This window comes from Eumetopias jubatus, unplaced genomic scaffold, assembly GCF_037043125.1.
Source record: "Eumetopias jubatus isolate StellerSeaLion01/CBP00866 unplaced genomic scaffold, mEumJub1_p1.0 scaffold_13, whole genome shotgun sequence".
In the NCBI taxonomy this organism is placed as follows: Eukaryota; Metazoa; Chordata; class Mammalia; order Carnivora; family Otariidae; genus Eumetopias; species Eumetopias jubatus.
Window position 1 is genome coordinate 53,817,716 of NW_028274819.1, and position 16,871 is coordinate 53,834,586.

At 54.6% G+C, this 16,871-nt stretch overlaps 1 protein-coding gene across 10 annotated transcripts in view; it reads right to left on the bottom strand.

Moving 5' to 3' along the window:
• The window catches only part of NUMA1 (nuclear mitotic apparatus protein 1), a 67,176-nt gene that overhangs the window by 5,586 nt on the left and 44,719 nt on the right, over window positions 1–16,871 (bottom strand). For 9 of the 10 annotated variants that reach the window (XM_088017703.1, XM_088017698.1, XM_088017700.1 and 6 more), the window contains 15 exons: window positions 16,378–16,457; window positions 15,173–15,255; window positions 14,638–14,718; window positions 13,217–13,304; window positions 11,660–11,780; window positions 11,013–11,170; window positions 10,603–10,720; window positions 10,380–10,497; window positions 9,883–10,023; window positions 7,947–8,069; window positions 4,397–7,795; window positions 3,946–3,987; window positions 2,395–2,463; window positions 407–517; window positions 90–308 (listed from right to left, as the gene is read on the bottom strand). In XM_088017703.1, coding sequence (XP_087873829.1) covers window positions 90–308; window positions 407–517; window positions 2,395–2,463; window positions 3,946–3,987; window positions 4,397–7,795; window positions 7,947–8,069; window positions 9,883–10,023; window positions 10,380–10,497; window positions 10,603–10,720; window positions 11,013–11,170; window positions 11,660–11,780; window positions 13,217–13,304; window positions 14,638–14,718; window positions 15,173–15,255; window positions 16,378–16,457 — 4,951 coding nt within the window. The remainder of the gene's footprint in view (window positions 1–89; window positions 309–406; window positions 518–2,394; window positions 2,464–3,945; window positions 3,988–4,396; window positions 7,796–7,946; window positions 8,070–9,882; window positions 10,024–10,379; window positions 10,498–10,602; window positions 10,721–11,012; window positions 11,171–11,659; window positions 11,781–13,216; window positions 13,305–14,637; window positions 14,719–15,172; window positions 15,256–16,377; window positions 16,458–16,871) is intronic. The other variant, XM_028115914.2, reaches the window with a different exon arrangement.

Below are 16,871 nucleotides of genomic sequence, written 5' to 3' on the forward strand. Positions count from 1 at the left end.
ACAAGCCTCAGGCAGGGGCAGCCTGGGAGAGGGGGGCACAGGGGTCCAACGTGACAGGGGTGAGGGAGTCAGTCCAAGCGGACACTTACCTGTGCCTCCAGGCTGCGCACCTGGGCGGTGAGGTGGCGGCAGGTCTGCTCAGCCTCCTTGGTCTTCAGCCCAGCCTGCTGCAGCTCCCGGCCCAGCCGCTCAGCTTCAGCCCGCAGCTCTTTGTTTTCCTTCTGCAGCTGCTCCAGGCCCCGGAGCTGTTCCTGTAGCTCTTGGTTCTGCTGTTTCTTGGCATCATAGTGGGTCTTGGCTTTTTCCATCTACGTGGGCAGACAGGATGCGTGGGGTGGTGGTGGGGGCGGGGCAGGGACTAGGGAGGGGGGGAAGCGTGGGCAGTGGGGTGCTGGGGGCGCCTCACCTGTAGCTTGTAGTGCTCAGCTGCCTGCTCCTTCTGGTTCAGCTGGGCCTGCAGCTCATTCAGCTGGGCCTGGAGGCGTTGGGCCTCTTGCTGGCTCTCCCCTCCCTGGGCCTGGAAGGCATGACAAACACTGATCGGGGTGGCTGGTATGTCTGCTCCACCCAAATCCCTGACTTGCCCTAGGATCCTGGGCTCTGTGGGTGTTCTCAGACTGCTGTATTCTCTCTCAGGACATGCACAAAAAATCCTGCCCCCAACTCCTACCTAATTTGGACACACCACACACCCCTCAAGGTCCACATTCTGCAGGAGCTTTCCCTGTACAGCTAATGCCATTTCTGGCAGAGTTCTGACAGCCCTATCTTTGCTTTCTTTGCAACCAAGCACAAGCTTGGCACCCTCGTACTTGGCAGTCATCACCTCCAGCTCCCGGGCAGTGTTCTGTGCTTCCCTCCCCAAGGAGACTCCCTACTCCCCAACAGGGACCGAGCCTCAGGAACACTTGGGTACAGAGCATGGAGCTAGGCACTTGGCACATGAGCTCTCTGAGGGCTCGTGAACTCTCTTTCTCCTCAAAACCACTGTGGGAAGTAACTTCATCCCCATTTCAGAGATGAAGAAAATGTGCTCAGAAATGTAAACATACTGACCAGGATCGTAGCACAGTTAAGATTTGAAGCCTGGTCCACCTGACTCCAAAGCCTGTGCGGGCTCATTTACGATGCTGCACTGCCTTCTGTCCAGACCACAGACTCCTTGGGAGCAGGGCCCATATCCAGTTCTTGGACCCTCTGTGCAATGCGCCACTGAATGCTTAGCTCGTAGTAGACACTGGACTAGCTGGCCTTACCTCTCCTACATCTCCTAGCCCCAGAAAGGCCCCCAAATGGAAAATAAGCACCTGGGTTGTTTTTAAGATTTTATTTATTTATATGAGAGAGAGAGAGAGAAAGCGAGAGAGAGCACAAGTGAGGAGGAGAGGGAGAAGTAGGCTCCCCACTGAGCAGGGAGCCCGATGCGGGGCTCGATCCCAGGACTCCGGGATCATGACCTGAGCCAAAGGCAGGTGCTTAACTGACTGAACCACCCAGGAGCCCCAGTTTGTTTGTTTTTAAGATTTATGTATTTGAGAGAGAGAGAACGAGCGGGAGGGGCAGAGGGAGAGTGAATCTCAAGCAGACTCCACGCTGAGTGCAGAGCCCGACATGGGGCTCGATCTCATGACCGAGATCACGACCTGAACCCAGACCAAGAGTCGGACACTTAACTGCCTGTGATACCCAGGTGCCCTGATAAACATGTTTATCACACAATTATGACACGGAAGGGAGCTGAAATATAAGAATATTAAGTTGCTGGGATGCCTGGGTGGCTCAGTCGGTTAAGCGTCTGCCTTCGGCTCAGGTCATGATCCCAGGGTCCTGGGATGGAGCCCTGCATCGGGCTCCCTGCTCAGCGGGAAGTCTGCTTCTCCCTCTCCCTCTGCCCCTCCCCCCTGCTTGTGTTCTCTCACGCTCTGTCAAATAAATAAAATCTTTAAAAAGTATATTAAGTTGCACTGTCATATTAAATGTTGAGGACATTCCTCGAGGCTAGGCTGTCTAGAGCAGTGCTATCCAAAGAACTTGCTAGTGATGGAAATGTTCTGTATGTGCCCTGTCCAGTATGATAGCCCTAGCCATACGTAGCTACTAAGCAAGGGAAATGAAACTAGTGTGACTGAGGAGCGGAATTTTTAATTAATCAAACCACACAGGACTAGGAGCTACTGTAGTGGAAAATGAAGGCCTGAGGAATGGGAGTCATTCTCGTCTTCCCTCGAGAGCTCCAAGAAGGCACACAAGGGCTCCTGGAGCCACAGGAGGTATATGGCTGTCAGGCCCTCTGCCCCGACGCCCACCACAGCCCAAGGGCTTACAGAGCACCTTCCCTCCCCCAGCCTTGCTCTGGGGCTGAGGGAGGATGACCCACCCCCCACTGTATCCTACCTTCAGCTTCTGTTGTTGCACCTTGCTGGCTTGGTCATGGTCAGCTAACTTCTTACTCAGTTCTTCCACCTGGAGCAGGGGAAGAAAAGAAGAGAAGACTCAGGAGGCCTTCCCCTGGATGTCCAGAGAGATTAGGAGCTTTCCCCCAGATAAATCCCCAGTGTTCCTAGAAGAAACTCTGGTCCTTTCTCTGGCCTCCAATTAGGGAACAGCCTTCACTTAGGCTGGTTGGCAGGACCTGAGTGAGGCGACCCAACAGGCAGGGGCTGCCAGATGACCCATGCTCACCTTTGTCCCCAGCCTGCAGAGACAGGCCTGCCAGAGCCCTGCAGCCTCCAGATTCAGCAGAACTGAAATCTGGGGAGCTGACATCCCACTACCACCCTACTGCCACTCTTCCCAGCCCCAGCCTTCCTGGGTTGGGGACGGGCACAGGGGACCGAGTCTGTAATTCTAGCAGACAATAATGAATACCCAACACTCCTCCCCCAAACTGCCAAGGCCCACAGATGCTCAGACCTCTTCTCAATCTCCACAGGCTGTTAGGGCTGGTGCCAGCAATGTGGCCGCTGGGGTTATCACTGGGAAGCAGATTGCCAGAAAACAGCAGGGGCAGCCCTTCTACCCCAAGGCCACCCCACTCCCACAGAGAAGAAGAGCAGAGGGAGGGAGGAGTCGAGAGGGAGCCTAACAGCCACGAGCACTGCTGGCTCCTCCAGGCGTTGCAGGAGCTCAAGCAGGAACTGCAGAGATGAGAGGCAAGAGGCCATTGCTGTTTGCTATTCGGTGTGACTGTCCCCATCATCTCAGGTTCCCTGGAGGCGGCAACGCAAGGAGGAGAGGGTCCGATTCCTCAGCAGGCCCGAGGTGACTGAGTAGGAGGTGTGGTGGAGAAAGGGCGCTCCCGCTAAATACCAGCCCGACAGCCTCGACATCGAGGGCAGCACAGGGAGACCCTTGTGAGGGCGTGGCAGCCAGGCCCAGCCACCTCCTGTCTCCCGCCAGGCTTGGCCTTCCTGCTCCCAGACAGCTCTAGCTCATGCTCGGGGTTAAAGGCCCAGAGGGTGACGGGCAGGCATCCCACGCTCACAACCCTCCCTGACCTGAAAGGGCTGCTTTCGTATCACCTTTAGGGCTTCGGCGAGAAAGAAGGGGGCCGCGTTAAACGAGGCCCACAGTCGCTTTGCTGCTCCTTAGTTTGGCACTCAGGCTCGGAACAGAGCTTGGAGATTTGGTAATCCTAAGGAATGCCGGTCACCAGTTCGGACATGGGAAAGATGAAGCCTACCCTACCCCTCATCGCTGACAGGCAGATGAGAGAAGGGATGGAAGGAGGGGGGCGCCGACCTGGGCTGGGTGGGATGAAGCCCGAGAGAGGGCCCAGCACACTGCAGTCCTGGGCAGCCCGGGCCTGGACTCCATGGCTTGACCCTGCCCCCTTTACAAACAGTTCACAACAGGAGCGGGCGGAGGCGAGCTGCGGCCGGGATCATGCACTGAGACAGGTCACCGCTTAAGCAGCCAGCATTTATCGGGGACCCCAGGCTTTACCTGCTTAGTCTGCTCTCTCTGAAATACCTCTAGCTGCTCCACCTGTGCGTGGGGGAGGGGCAACGGAGACAGAGTGAGATGGGGGCCCAAGACGCACCAGGCCTGCAGCCAGGCCGATCTCACTGAGGCTCTGACACTTCCCTCCAAGGAAGGAGACTTCTAGTCGTTTAAAAAAAAAAAAAAAATGCCAATTCGGCTCACTCTTGTCCCCGGTAGCTCCTAGGGTCTCTACCGCCGGCACACCTGCCTAGCACCGAGTGCTTCTAGAATGGGCTGATAGCCTTCACAACTTGACTCTCCAGGGACGGAGACTTCAGGGAGGAAGAAACTACTGGTATTTTCTTTAGGACCGTAGGGGGCAACATACTTGAACGCTACCAGCCACCCTGCGAGTGAGGGGCAACACGACAGGAGGGAATCTCGGGGGGCAAGGCTGAGCTGGGCATCTCACCTGGGCAGTGAGTTTCTGCCTCTCGTCCTGGAACCGCTGCCTCTCCTCCAGGACCTTGACCTTGGCACCCTCGTACTTGGCAGTCATCACCTCCAGCTCCCGGGCAGTGTTCTGTGCTTCCCGCTGCAGCTCAGCCAGGCGGGTCTCGGCGTCAGCACGCACGGCTGCCAGCTCTTGGCCGTACTTCTCCCTGGCCTGGTCCAGCTCCACTTCCAGAAACTGCCGGCCAAGGCTGGCCCGCTCGCCCAGCCCCCGGTTCTCCTCCGCCAGCAGGCCGTGGGCCTTCTTCAGCATGCTCAGCTGCTCCACGTAGCTGGCCTTCTCAGCCCGCAGCTGCTGCGCCGCCCGCTCTTGCTCTGCCACCTTCTGCCGCAGGGGCACCAGCTCCCCGAGCTCCCGCTGGGCCCGCACCAGCTCGGCCCGCAGCCCGCCAGCCGCCTGCTTGCTCTGCTCTAGCTCCTCGTGATGGCGTTTCTCGGCAGCCGCCTGCTCGGCCTGCAGCTGCTGGCACAGGTGCTTAGCGGGCAGGAGCTCGCTCACAAGGGCCTGTGTGCTGGCGTGCTCCAGCTGCAGGGCGGAGAGGGCCTGCTCCTTCTGGAAGAACTTCTCCTGCCATGTCTTCAATTCTTGGCCCAGCTCCTCCGCTCGCTCTGCCTGCGAGGCCAGCTCCTGCCGGAGGCTCTCCGAAGCCACCCGCTGTTTGTCCGCCTCCTCCCGGAGGGTGTGCACCTCCTCCCGCAGAGCGGAGCTGCGTTCGGCAGCCCTGGCGCTGTTGCTGGCGGTCTCTGCCTGCAGCAGGCGCAGCCTCTCCTCCAGCTTCTGGCTCTTCTCCGACTCAGCTACGACCAGCCGCTTCAACTCCTTGCTCTCCCCCTCTTTCTCCAGGACCTGGCGGTTCAGGATGGACACCTCCTCCTCCAAGCTGCTGATGAGGCTGTTTTTCCTCTCAGCCTCCTGCTGGCCCCGGGCCACCTGGGTCTTCCACTCGTCCTCAGCCTTGCCATGGTCTTGGGCCTTGGCGCGGAGGGCGGCCAGCTCCCTTTGGGCTGTGGCTAAGGTGTCCTGACTGCGCCCCAGCTCCTGGGCCTTCTCCTCTAACCGGCCCTGCAAAGCCTCCAGAGCACTGGCCTGCTCAGCGTGGGAGGCGCGCTCACACTGCAGGCTGCGCTCCAGGCCAGAGGCCCTCTCCTGGTGCTCCCGGCACTGCCGCTCCAGCTTGCTCACCTCTGCCCGCAGAGCCTCGAGCTCAGGGCCTTTCCGCTCGCTCCTCCCAGCAGACTCCGACTGTGCCCCTGACCCAGAAGGGTCTTCTCCACTGGCCGGCCCTAGAGACTGCTGGCGCTCCTCCTCCTTCTTGGCCAGCTGTTCCTTCAGGCGCTGCACAGTTTGCTGAAGCTCCCCCAGCTCTGTTCTCTGCGCTGCCTCCTGCCCACGAAGCTTGGCCAGCTCCTGGTCCTTCCCTTCCTTTTCCATCAGGGCGTGGGCCAGGGCTTCCTGCAGGGTCGCAAACTCCACACGCTGCTCATTGAGGGCATTCTGCAGCCGCATCTCCAGCTCTGCCTTGGCGGCCTTCTCCAGGGCAAGATCAGCTTGGGCCCGGCCCCGCTCCTGGGTCAGGCGTGCCACCTCCCTCTCCTGCTGCCCGCGTTCCTCCTGCTGCTGGCCCTGGCTCTCGATCAGCGCAGCCCGCAGCCTCTCCAGTTCACTGCCCATCTGCTCGGCCTCCCGCTCCATGGCCTGCAGCGCTGCCTGCGTGCTGCAGAACTGGCGTCCCTGCTGCTCTTCCGGCCACTCGGCCTCTCTGGCTCCGGCCCTCGGCAACTCCTTGCGCAGCTCCCGGGAGGCCGTTTCCTGCCGCTCTCCTGCCTTGCGCACCAAGGCCTCCAGGCGGGCCACCTCCTTGCCAGTGGCAGCCATCTTCTCCTGCAGAGCGGAGAGGTCGTCCGCAAGCCTCTGGGCCCTGACCTCCTTCTCCTGCACCTGCTGGAGCGCTCTGGCCAGGCTGGCATGAAGCTGAGCGACTTCACTCTGCTGCCGGCTGATCTGGAGCTCGCTGTGGGCCTCGATCCCCGCCACCTTCTCCTTGGCCTCCTGTAGTTCCTGGCGGGCCTTCTCGCATTCCTCCTTCAGGGTCATCAGCTGCTCCTGGAACACGGCACCGTACTGGGCCTCCTCTTGCTGGCTCTCCTCGTACCGCTCCCGCCAGGTGGCCACTTCCTTGGCAAGCTGTTCACACTCCCCCTCCGCCTCACGCTGGGAGGCTACGGCCTCTGCCAGCTCCCGCCGCAGGGCTGCCATCTCGGCTTGATGGGCCTCGCCCAGCTGCCTTAATCGGGCCTCCAGCCCCTTGCGCCCAGCCCTCTCTTCTTCTAGCTCCTTCCGTTCCAGCTTATGCTGTTCCACCAGACACCGGGTCTCCGCCTCCAGCTTGGAGATGTGATGCTGCTGCTCTTCCAGGGCATCCGAGGCCCTGCGCTTCTCCTCCTCCAGGCTGCCCTGGGTGATCTTCAAGGACTCCTCAAGAGCCCGGACCTGCTCCTGGAACTGGCCCTTCTCCTGGGCCACCCTTTCTCTCTCGGTTGCTTTTTGCTGCTCAGACCTCAGCTGGGCCTTTAGCTCTTCCACCTGGGCCTGGGCCTCACACTGTTCCAGGCGGGCTGCCTCAACACAGGCATGGAGTTCCTCCACCTTTTGGCTCAGCTCTGCCTTCTCCCGCTGGGCCTGAGTCACCGAGGCCTGGGCACTATCCCGGGCTTCATTAGCGGCCTGAAGTTGCTGTTGCAGGACCTCTAGCTTGGCAGTCTTCTCCTTCTCCAATGCTTCCAGCTGCTGGAGGGCCAAATCCCTCTCCTTTAAAGAAGCCTGCCGCTCCTCGGCGGCAGTGGCCAGTCGCTGGGCATGGTCTCGCCTGGCGGCCTCCTGCCCCTGAGCAGCTTCCTCCAACTGCTGCTCTTTTTGCTTCAGGCTGCTGCTCAGCTGCTCCACCTGCTGGCGAAGGCCCTGCGAGGCCTGTTCTTGCTGCTGGAGGGTCTGCACGAGCTGGGCCTGCTCCGTTTTGGCCTGCTGCTTCAGGCCGGCCAGTTCTTGATCCTGCTGCTGGAGAGCGGCATTGAGGGTGGTGAGCTCAGAAGTCAGTGTGGCCACTTGGGCAGACAGCCGGGCCCCCTGAGCCTGAGAGGCCTGCTCCAGCTCTTCCTTTGCCTGGCTGAGGTTGGACAGGGAGCCCTGCAGCTCGGCAATCAGGCCAGCCAGCTGCTGCTTTTCTTCTTCGAAGTGGCCCCGCTCGGCAAGCAGCGTGGCTTCCCGCTGGCCCTGCTCAGCCTCCAGCGCCTCCACCCTGGCTTGGAGCTGGGTGTTGTCTGCAGCAAGAGAGGCTGCCTCTTGCTTCAGGGTTTCCAGCTGGTGAAATAAAGAGACAAATGAGGATCAGCATGACTCCTCGATCACCACAGCGCCTGTGAGAACTAAGGAAAAGGAACCTGACGTACCAAACACAGGTCCACACCAGCCCAGGACACGGGTCCTCACCGCTGCCCCTGTGCGCTCCTACCTGCAAGACGTCCCCCAACACTTCGCCCTTCTCCCGGGCTGGGTTTTCCCGCAGCTGGGCCAGATGCTCTTCCAGCTGTGAAAGTTTTCCCCGAAGGATTTCATTCTTCTCTTCAAGGCATTTCTGAGAGTAAACAAGAGCCTCATGTGAACAGAGGTGGAACAGGCACTAGGTTACCAATAACATACGGAGCCCTAGCACCCTGTTATCAAGATCTCCTTTTGCCCTGACCTTGGGAAAAACTCAGAAACCATGCACCTGGGTTCATGATGGACCTGATTTTCTAGCCCTAATTTCAGGGTTGAATTAAGTCATGGGACCTGTTAATTTCTTCTTCCAGGCCACTGAGTTTACTTCAAATTTCCTTACTTAAAAAAAAATTTCCTTACTCTATACCCTTCCTCAGGCAAGTCTTGGCTCCCAGATTATCTAAACACTCACCAGCTTAAAAACATCCCCAGCCATGCCTGGGTGGCTCAGTCAGTTAAGGTCCAACTCTTGATTTCGGCTCAGATCGTGATCTCAGGGTTGTGAGATTAAGCCCCACATCAGGCTCCCTGAACTCTGAGATTCTCTCTCTCCCTCTCCCCCTCCCCCCCTGCTTGCTCATGCTCTCTCTAAAATAAATAAATCTTTAAAAAAATTTAAAAAAAAATCTTGGGGCGCCTGGGTGGCTCAGATGGTTGGGCGTCTGCCTTCGGCTCGGGTCATGATCCCAGGGTCCTGGGATCAAGCCCCGCATCGAGCTCCCTGCTCGGCAGGAAGCCTGCTTCTCCCTCTCCTACTCCCCCTGCTTGTGTTCCCTCTCTCGCCATGTCTCTGTCAAATAAATAAATAAAATCTCTAAAAAAAAAAATCCTTTCTTAAAAAATATATATAAATATATATAAACACATAATACACGCACACAGACACACATACATACATATATATATAATCTCCCCAGCCTGCCTGGGCATCAACAGCAGCAGCCATAGCACCTCCCACCCCTGTCTTCCAGCCCTATTCTCCCCTCCCCACTGTGCACTAAGCCAAGGCCAGGACTGTGCTGGGTCCTCTCTGAGTTCCTAATCCACCGGGCAGATATGGGAGGTAGCTATTACTAGCCTTCTTTTGCAGAGCAAGATCTGAAGCTCAGATGTTAAGTACCTTGCCCTAGGGCTACAGGGTTAATAAGTGGTAGAGTTGGGTTCTTAAAAATAGCAATAAAAATAATAGTGGGGGCACCCGGCCAGCTCAGTGGGTGGAGCGTGCAACTCTTGATCTCAGGGTTGTAAGCTCGAGCCCCACATTGGGTGTAGAGATTACTTTTAAAAAAAATATACGTATGTATGTATGTATTTATTTATTTATTTATTTGAGAAAGAGAGAGAGAGAGAGCACGAGCTGGAGGGGCAGAGGGAAGGGAGGGAAAATCTCAAGCAAACTCTGACTCTGTGCTGAGCAAGGAGCCCAAAGCAGGGCTCCATCTCACCACCCTAAGATCATGACCTGAGCTGAAACCAAGAGTTGGACACTTAACTGATTGCACCACCTAGGTATCCCTAAAAATAAAATCTTAAAAAAAATAATAGTAACGAATTCACTGAAAGCTTACTTTGCACTACACAATGTGTTAAGCACTTTGTATATAGTATCTGACAATGGGTGATGAGGCAGCTACTCATTATTTTTCCTGCTTTACAGAAAGCATGCTTAGAGAGAAAAGAGGTCAAGTAACTTGTCCAAGATCCCACACCTTGTAAACAGCAAAGACAGGATTCAAAGGTGTACTGGACTTAAGCCCACAATCTTTCCATTACAGCACACTATTAAACCTTGAAGAGGAGTCAGCTTACTTCCCAAAGGCCCCAAAGAATAGAGTGGTAAATGGAACTCAGCTGTTGGAACAGGTAGTCAAGACCGTGGCCCTGGCACCCCAAAGCAGAGGGGTTACCTTGTCCTGCACAGTCGTGCTGAGCTCCTTCTCGAGATGGGTCTGTTTCTCCACCCACTCTCGAGTGGCCTTGCTGTGCTCTTCTGTCAGGTCGTTGAGGGCACCCTGTAGCTGCTGCAGGTGACTGGCAAACTCCCGGAGCTGAGACAGACAAGTGCGAGTCCCCGTCACCCAAGATCAAAGCCAGTACCACCACTGCTGTGTGTTTCCCCAACTCCAGGGGCTGCAGGTGTCTGACTATCCGTCTGACCCGCCCCAAACCAATTACAACTAGTCACATCTTTAACTCAAGACTCAAAATTCAGGGCCACAACCCCATCCTGGCAGCAGCCAATTATGGGACAAGGAAAGGGCCAAAGTATGCAGGTCTCTGGAAAGACTGAAGCACAGGACAGGTGCCGGGACATTCTTCTCAACCCTGTCTTGGAGAATCCTCCAGACCAACTCAGCCCCAGCGGGCCTCCAGGTGGGAACAGACCCCTCCCCCCAACACTCACCTTAAAGGAAAGGTCCCCATTCTCCTCAGAAAGCTGGTTAATTTTGCGATCCATCTGGCTCTTCTCCGTCTTCAGGTCCTGGCACTGCTTCAGAGTTTCATGGAGACGCACAGTGAGGCTGTGAGGGAGGGAAGTGGTCAGAAAAGACAGTAGCACCTTTCCCCGCAACCCCACGGGTGCAGGGCGGGGTGGGGAGCTGGGAAGAGAGCAGGGAGAATCCTACCTCTCGTTCTTGCCACGGAGCTCCTCAAGCTCCCTGGGCTCCAGCGGGCTGGCCGCCTGCTTCTCGTTCAACAGAGCCAGGCGGTCAATGCGCTGCTGCATCACAGCTATCTGTGCGTCTGCCCCCGGGGAGGGGAGAGGGGAGGGAAAGGAGAGTCAGCACAGAACGACGGGAAGAGAGGAGGGGGGGGAGGCATCCATTCTAAGGAAAAGGAGGATATGGCAAGGGCAGAACCAGCTTCCAGGAGGTCAGCCTGACTGGCCCAAGGCTGAGCACTAAGCTCCTAGGCCAGCAGAACGGACAATAATGGAAGAGGGGGGCCGTTCCTCACACAAGCCCAGCACTTCCTGGGATGAAAATCCCAAATGCTGCTCATTCGCACATTATCTGCCAGCGTACTAGGTACCTACCCTTCTCAGTGAGGAGCCTGCGGTTCTCAGCCAGCTCCAGCTCCAGTTCATCCCTATTATTTCTCTCATCTGCAAGCTGCTTCTTCAGCCGTCTCATCTGGAATTGTGGGGTCTGCAGGATGTCGCCCATGGGGGAGGCTGGAGAACCTGAGAGAAAGCTGAAGAAGGAGATGGCCCAGATGCCACGGTCAGAGCCTGAAGCGTGAGGACTGAAGGGAAGAGCACCGGGCGGGGACGGGTGAGCACGGCTCTAGGGTTATGAGCACCAGCTGGGAGGCTCTGTTCACGGTGCCATCTCCCGCCTCATGACACGACCGTGAGCAAACAGTTCTTCCCCCTCCTCCAAGCCTTAACTTGTCAAAAAAAAAAAAAAAATCATCTTGCCTCTGCAGAGCTGCACTGAGAGAAGGGACTTTAGCAGTCTCCATGGGAGAAAGGAATTCCATAAACAGGGAACAGCCTCTGAGGAAGGCCTTCTGCCAAAAATGGATCCCAACCAATTCCCCTAATTAGTACTGGGGCAAGTGAGAACATCTACCAGGTGCTCCAAGCACTGTCTGCTGGTGAATAGTGTTAGCCTCTAGAATGAAGGGGTCTGAGGACCTGATGTTGAGGTCCCGTCCCAGGAGAGGAGGCACAGCACATACTTGTTCCCACTGGAAGAGGCGACCTTCTGTAGCTCTAGGAAGCGAACCTCCCTCCTGGCCTGGTGGCTGGGTGGGGACAGCTCTTCAGAGATGGTGCTGGAACAGGTAGAAGGGACAGGAGCTAGGGGAAAGAAGCAAACCACCATATAAAGGTTAGTAAGAATGTGAACAGATTTGCATCTTTACCCAATTTGAGAACTCGCCTTAGTGGAAGTGAAGCCACAGACACTTACATGTAACCTACAGAGGGAGGCCACTGGGCAGAACCTGAATCACAGTGTCTGGGTCATCCAGAGGTCAGTGGCACTAAGCCGAGTCAAGCAAGTGGCTTCTGTTTCCACAGGTCATCAAGTGCTCATGCTTTTCCCTGCATTCAACACTGCAGAGGCAGCTTGGGAGCTGCCCTGAGCACGATCTCCTCTTAGCCCAACAACTTCTCAGGTCAGAGCCACTGGCCTCCTTCCTGAACTCCTCCATTCTGAAATCTTGCACTGCCAACACAACCTCTTTCTCAAAACCTCTGCCTCCCCTGGTTCCCACGACCACGTTCACATAGCTATCCTACCCCTAAACACCCATTCTTGGTCTCCCTATCTGCCCTCCCTCCTACCCCCCCCCAAGCTCCCAGAGTTCTGATGGGGCCTCCCTGCTCTGCCCACAGTGGCCATCCACACACTGACTTGCGAACCCATAACCTGGCCAGAGCCCTCGCCTACACTCTAGACTCACATTTCCAACATCCCCATTTGAAGGGCTGAAGAGAAACTTGAATATGAGGAACATCAAATTCAGTGGCTGGAAGAGAACCTGCCTAGAGCCACATACTTAACCTATCCTCACTGGATAGCCTCTTCTTCAGAAGACATGCAGAGCTCTCAGTCTTTCTCCTGTACTTCCAGCAACACATTTGGTAGATGATGTACCTCTCTGTTCTAGCACTTATTCTTTATCCTACTTATTGATTTACGTATCTGCCTTCCCACCTAGAACATGAGCTTCATGTGGGGAAAAGCCTTTCTTTTAGGTGCCACTCCCAGCTTCTAAGCCTACAGGAGCAATTGCTTAAAAAATAAAAAACAGGGTGCCTGGGTGGCTCAGCCGGTTAAGCGTCTGCCTTCAGCTCAGATCTTGATCCAAGGGTCCTGGGATTGAGTGCCGCATCGGGCTCCCTGCTCCGCGGGGAGCCTGCTTCTCCCTCTTCCTGCTGCTCTGCCTACTTGTGCTCTCTATCTCTCTGTCAAATAAATAAATAAAATCTTAAAAAAAAAAAAAGTATGTGTGGAGTGATCAAGGACAACCTACCAGCAGACACGATCACTTATCTTGTCCTGCTCAGGCGCTGCCACGCAACAAGGAAGAGCTCCAAAGGAATTGGGATGATGGCAACATGGCCCAGAAATCAACCTATTTATTCCATTACACACACTTTTCCTGAGCGCAGACCCTGTGCCTGGTTTTGGGACTGAAACAAACCCCCACTGTATTTCTTAATAATTCAGGATCCTAGCAGTTCCCAGCTCAGACCAGAGGGAATCCTCAGGAGTAAGCCTTACTTACCTTTCTGTAAGAAGTTCTCTAGGTCCTCATTTAAGTTTAGCCCATCCTCATGGTCCAGCACAAATTTGAGAATGACTGCTAACTCAGCCTGGGCCACAGAGAGAGAAAAGGAGCATCACTGAAGTGTCAGACCTGAAGAGATGGAGGGCACCACACTGGCAGTGGCAGCCCCAGGAGCCTGCTGGAGCTCAGTCTTCCTCTCAAAGCCTAAAGCCCCACATTCCAGGTGAGAACATTCTAGCAGAGACATGTTGACCCTGCTTGCCCTCGCCTCCTCAGTTCCTCTAAAGATGCACCTGGGTTCAGACAGAGTTCCTATCTGACTTCACTCCTGACCACAGAGAAGAAAATGGGCAAAGAAAGTAGTGCAGTCAGAAGGCTTTTATATATAACTATGTTGCCCTCTTCCAAATGACCCTCACTGTTGTTCTTTGTCTAAGTGAGAACCGAGAACCCTCCAGGGCTCATTCAAAGCTTATCCACCAGCTCAGCTGTAAAATCTGCCCTTCACTGTCTGAATTCCAAAGTCACAGAGTTGATCTAATTTTTCTGGCCAACCCTGCCATAGTTTCTTATCCTTGTGAATTTCTATTTCTACCAGGTCTATGACCAGCCTGGAGCAGAGAAAAGGTTGAAAGAGGAGCCACCCATTCCTCCCATGCCACTACAGTCCCAACCTCAGAGAGGAGCCAGGAACTAAGTGAGTTTAAAATGGGATGATTCAACATTGTTACCACTATGCGAAAGGCCACAGCTCTCTGGACACTGCCCCCGCAGTCACCTACATCACCCCCTGTGGCATCCCAGCTCCTCCTGCTCTGGGAAATGAAGGACAGCTGCTCAGGCAGGAAGCAAAGCCAACATGTGGACCCACATGACAGGTAGGTCCTGGAAACCATGCCAATTCCCGCTAAAGTCAAGTGGAGGTGCCAACTCAGGCAGACCAGGCAGAGGAGGGGAGAGAAGGTAACCGCTTTGGGCTGGGCTGGTGTGGTGGGCAAAGACATTCTCTCTCACTAAGCCTTCCCACTAGAGGAAAAGAGCAGACAAATGGAGTGACAGCTTGTGTAACAAATATACACACTCACATGGGAACACATACATGAGGAGAGAACAATTTCTGCATATTATCCCATCCCAGGACAGTTATGACTACAGTTAAATATACGTACGTAAAAAAGTACTTGGAAGTATAGCCTTTAAAAGTTAACAGTTCTCTCTGGGGATGAGATTGCTGGAAACTGCTATTTCCTCCTTTTGCACTTTTCAGTATTTTCTGGACTTTCTATAATGAATGGCTAGGGAATTACTACAACATAATTTTTTAAAACAACGCTATATGCTATTTAAAGAAAAGCAACGGAGTGAGGTGAAGCAAAGACTAGGCCCACCAATCAGAGCGGAGGAGGCACAGAACTTACCTGAATCTTATATTCAAATTGTTCCCAGTCCCTGGGACTTTTGGAGCTCATGGTGGAGTGGTATAAGAGCAACATGGTCATCTAGAAGCCAAAGAAGAGATATAGTCACTGAGCGGGGCTGCCTCTCTTCTCAGTGCTCCCCTCTCTGGGCTGTTCTGGGGACTCTGAGCTATTCTGGAGGCTCTGCCGAAGCTCCTAGAATTCCGCCCTAGGTCCCTGCCCTTAACTGCACCCAGAAACACCTGATTGAGGACACCTGATTGTGCAAAAAGCCTGGTGCACACCTGAATTCCTGAACTCATGGAACCTAACTATGAAGCTTAAGCTACCCTCTACTGGCCAGCATCCAGAAACAGGAGAGGGAATGAAGGAGACTGAGCTAAAAAGACTATGACAGCTGGGTGAGGCCTAATTCCTGCCAGGTCTTCGAGGCCCACAGTAGTAAGCACCCACCACTTCCCCTGGGTTAAGAGAAGGCCCAGCAGGTCCCTCTGGTGCCACCCTCTAACCCCCACATCTGGTATTCCATTCATACCTTGGCCAATTCCAGCTCTGACCCTTCTATCACTTTCTGCACGGACACCAGGCATTCCGGAGAAGAGGGATGTTTTCGGTTTTCTGTAATGACGACAATGTAGAAAACAGGGTGAACTTCCTGGACACCATCCCTGAGATCATCAGAATACCTCAGAGTAGAAAAAAATCACTGTCTCTGGTGGGTCCAGGAGATGCAGGGCTCCTTAATCCTATGTCCTCTCTCCCCCAACATACACATTTCCATCTGAAGTTAGTTCTATCCTAGGTCAGTCCAAGGACTACAGGGAAAGTTCAAAAAAAAAAAAAAAAAAAGGCAGGCTAGGAATTCAGAGCAGCTCTGGGGCATGACCTTGCTTGCACTCACCCACCCAACTCATCAACTCCGGCTCAGCACTACAGAGAAGCAGCCCAGAGATTCCAGGTTACTCTAGAGTCTTATTCCAAGTAAGGTCACAGAGGAAGCCTGAAGCTGAGCCAAACTAGGAGGACTAGGGACACCTGGTTCTTATGCTGGAATGCCAATTATCAACCTCTGCTTTATCTAAATCTATTATCACCTTTCCCATAATTCTCTTGAGGGGGAGATGGCAGACAGCTCCCATGTCACAGATGAGGACTCCGTGGTCCATGACTGCACAAGGGAGGGGACTGACAAGCACTGTGCTAGCTTTTCATCTCTTCCTACTACCTATCAGCCTTAGGAGAAATTATCATTCTCTTCATTTTGCAGACAAGGAACCTATGGCCAGAAAGGTCACACAGGCTATGAGAAGGACCAAGACCTCAACCTAAATCTGCCTCTGCTCCACATCTATTGCCTAGGCAATTAATTCGAAGTTATCCAGGGGAAATGTTTCTCTCGCAAGGGAAAGAGGGTAACATGGATCCATCCCTCTCCTCCAACTCCCTGCAGTGGGTGGGGGACAAGAGTGGGTTTGGGGACTCATCACGAGTCCCCAAAACTGACCCTCTGGCTCTACCTGGATCTCAGAGACGGACTGTGGGACTGAAGGGACACTCTTCTTCCCTGACCGACATCAGCATCACCAGACCCAGGAAAACAGCTGTACTCATCCCTGTGGTACAGAGTCAGCGGTCTTGAGCCTTTGCTCCTCCAGACACTGAGCTGGGTCCCCTGGACTTCCAAAGTCCCACAAGTTGAGGAAGCAGCTCTTTCTTAGCTAGATAAAGAAAGGTGCTTACTTTGCAAAAAACTGCACACAAATTCCAGTCTCTCTGGCACCGGCTGCTGCAGGATTTGCTGCCCCTCGTCAGTGCCATGGCTAGAAAAAGAACAAATATCAGAACCAGAGTAGTTAGCAGTCCTTCCTTCCTTGCTACTCCATTACATTCCACCTTCCCATTCCTTCAGGCCTGATCTGCACTGCATCTGGGAGAGAAGCAGACCAGACGCTGGAGGCAGGGGAGAAGACACCAAAACACTACTTGGTCAGAAGGAACTGTGTGGTAGATGAGAAGTGGGAACTGGAGGTGTGCGGTCCTTCTGAAAAAGATGGCACTCTGCCACCCTGACCGTAACATGAAAAAGCTCCGTGGGAAGGGGCCGAGAGGGGAGGATGGCAGCACGGAAAAGGGGAAGCTAGGTTCAACAGTCTGGAATGGCTCCACTGGAAAACATCAGGAAGCCGGGGAAACGTGGCTAGAGTAAGACAGACAATGTAAAGGGAAAAACAGGC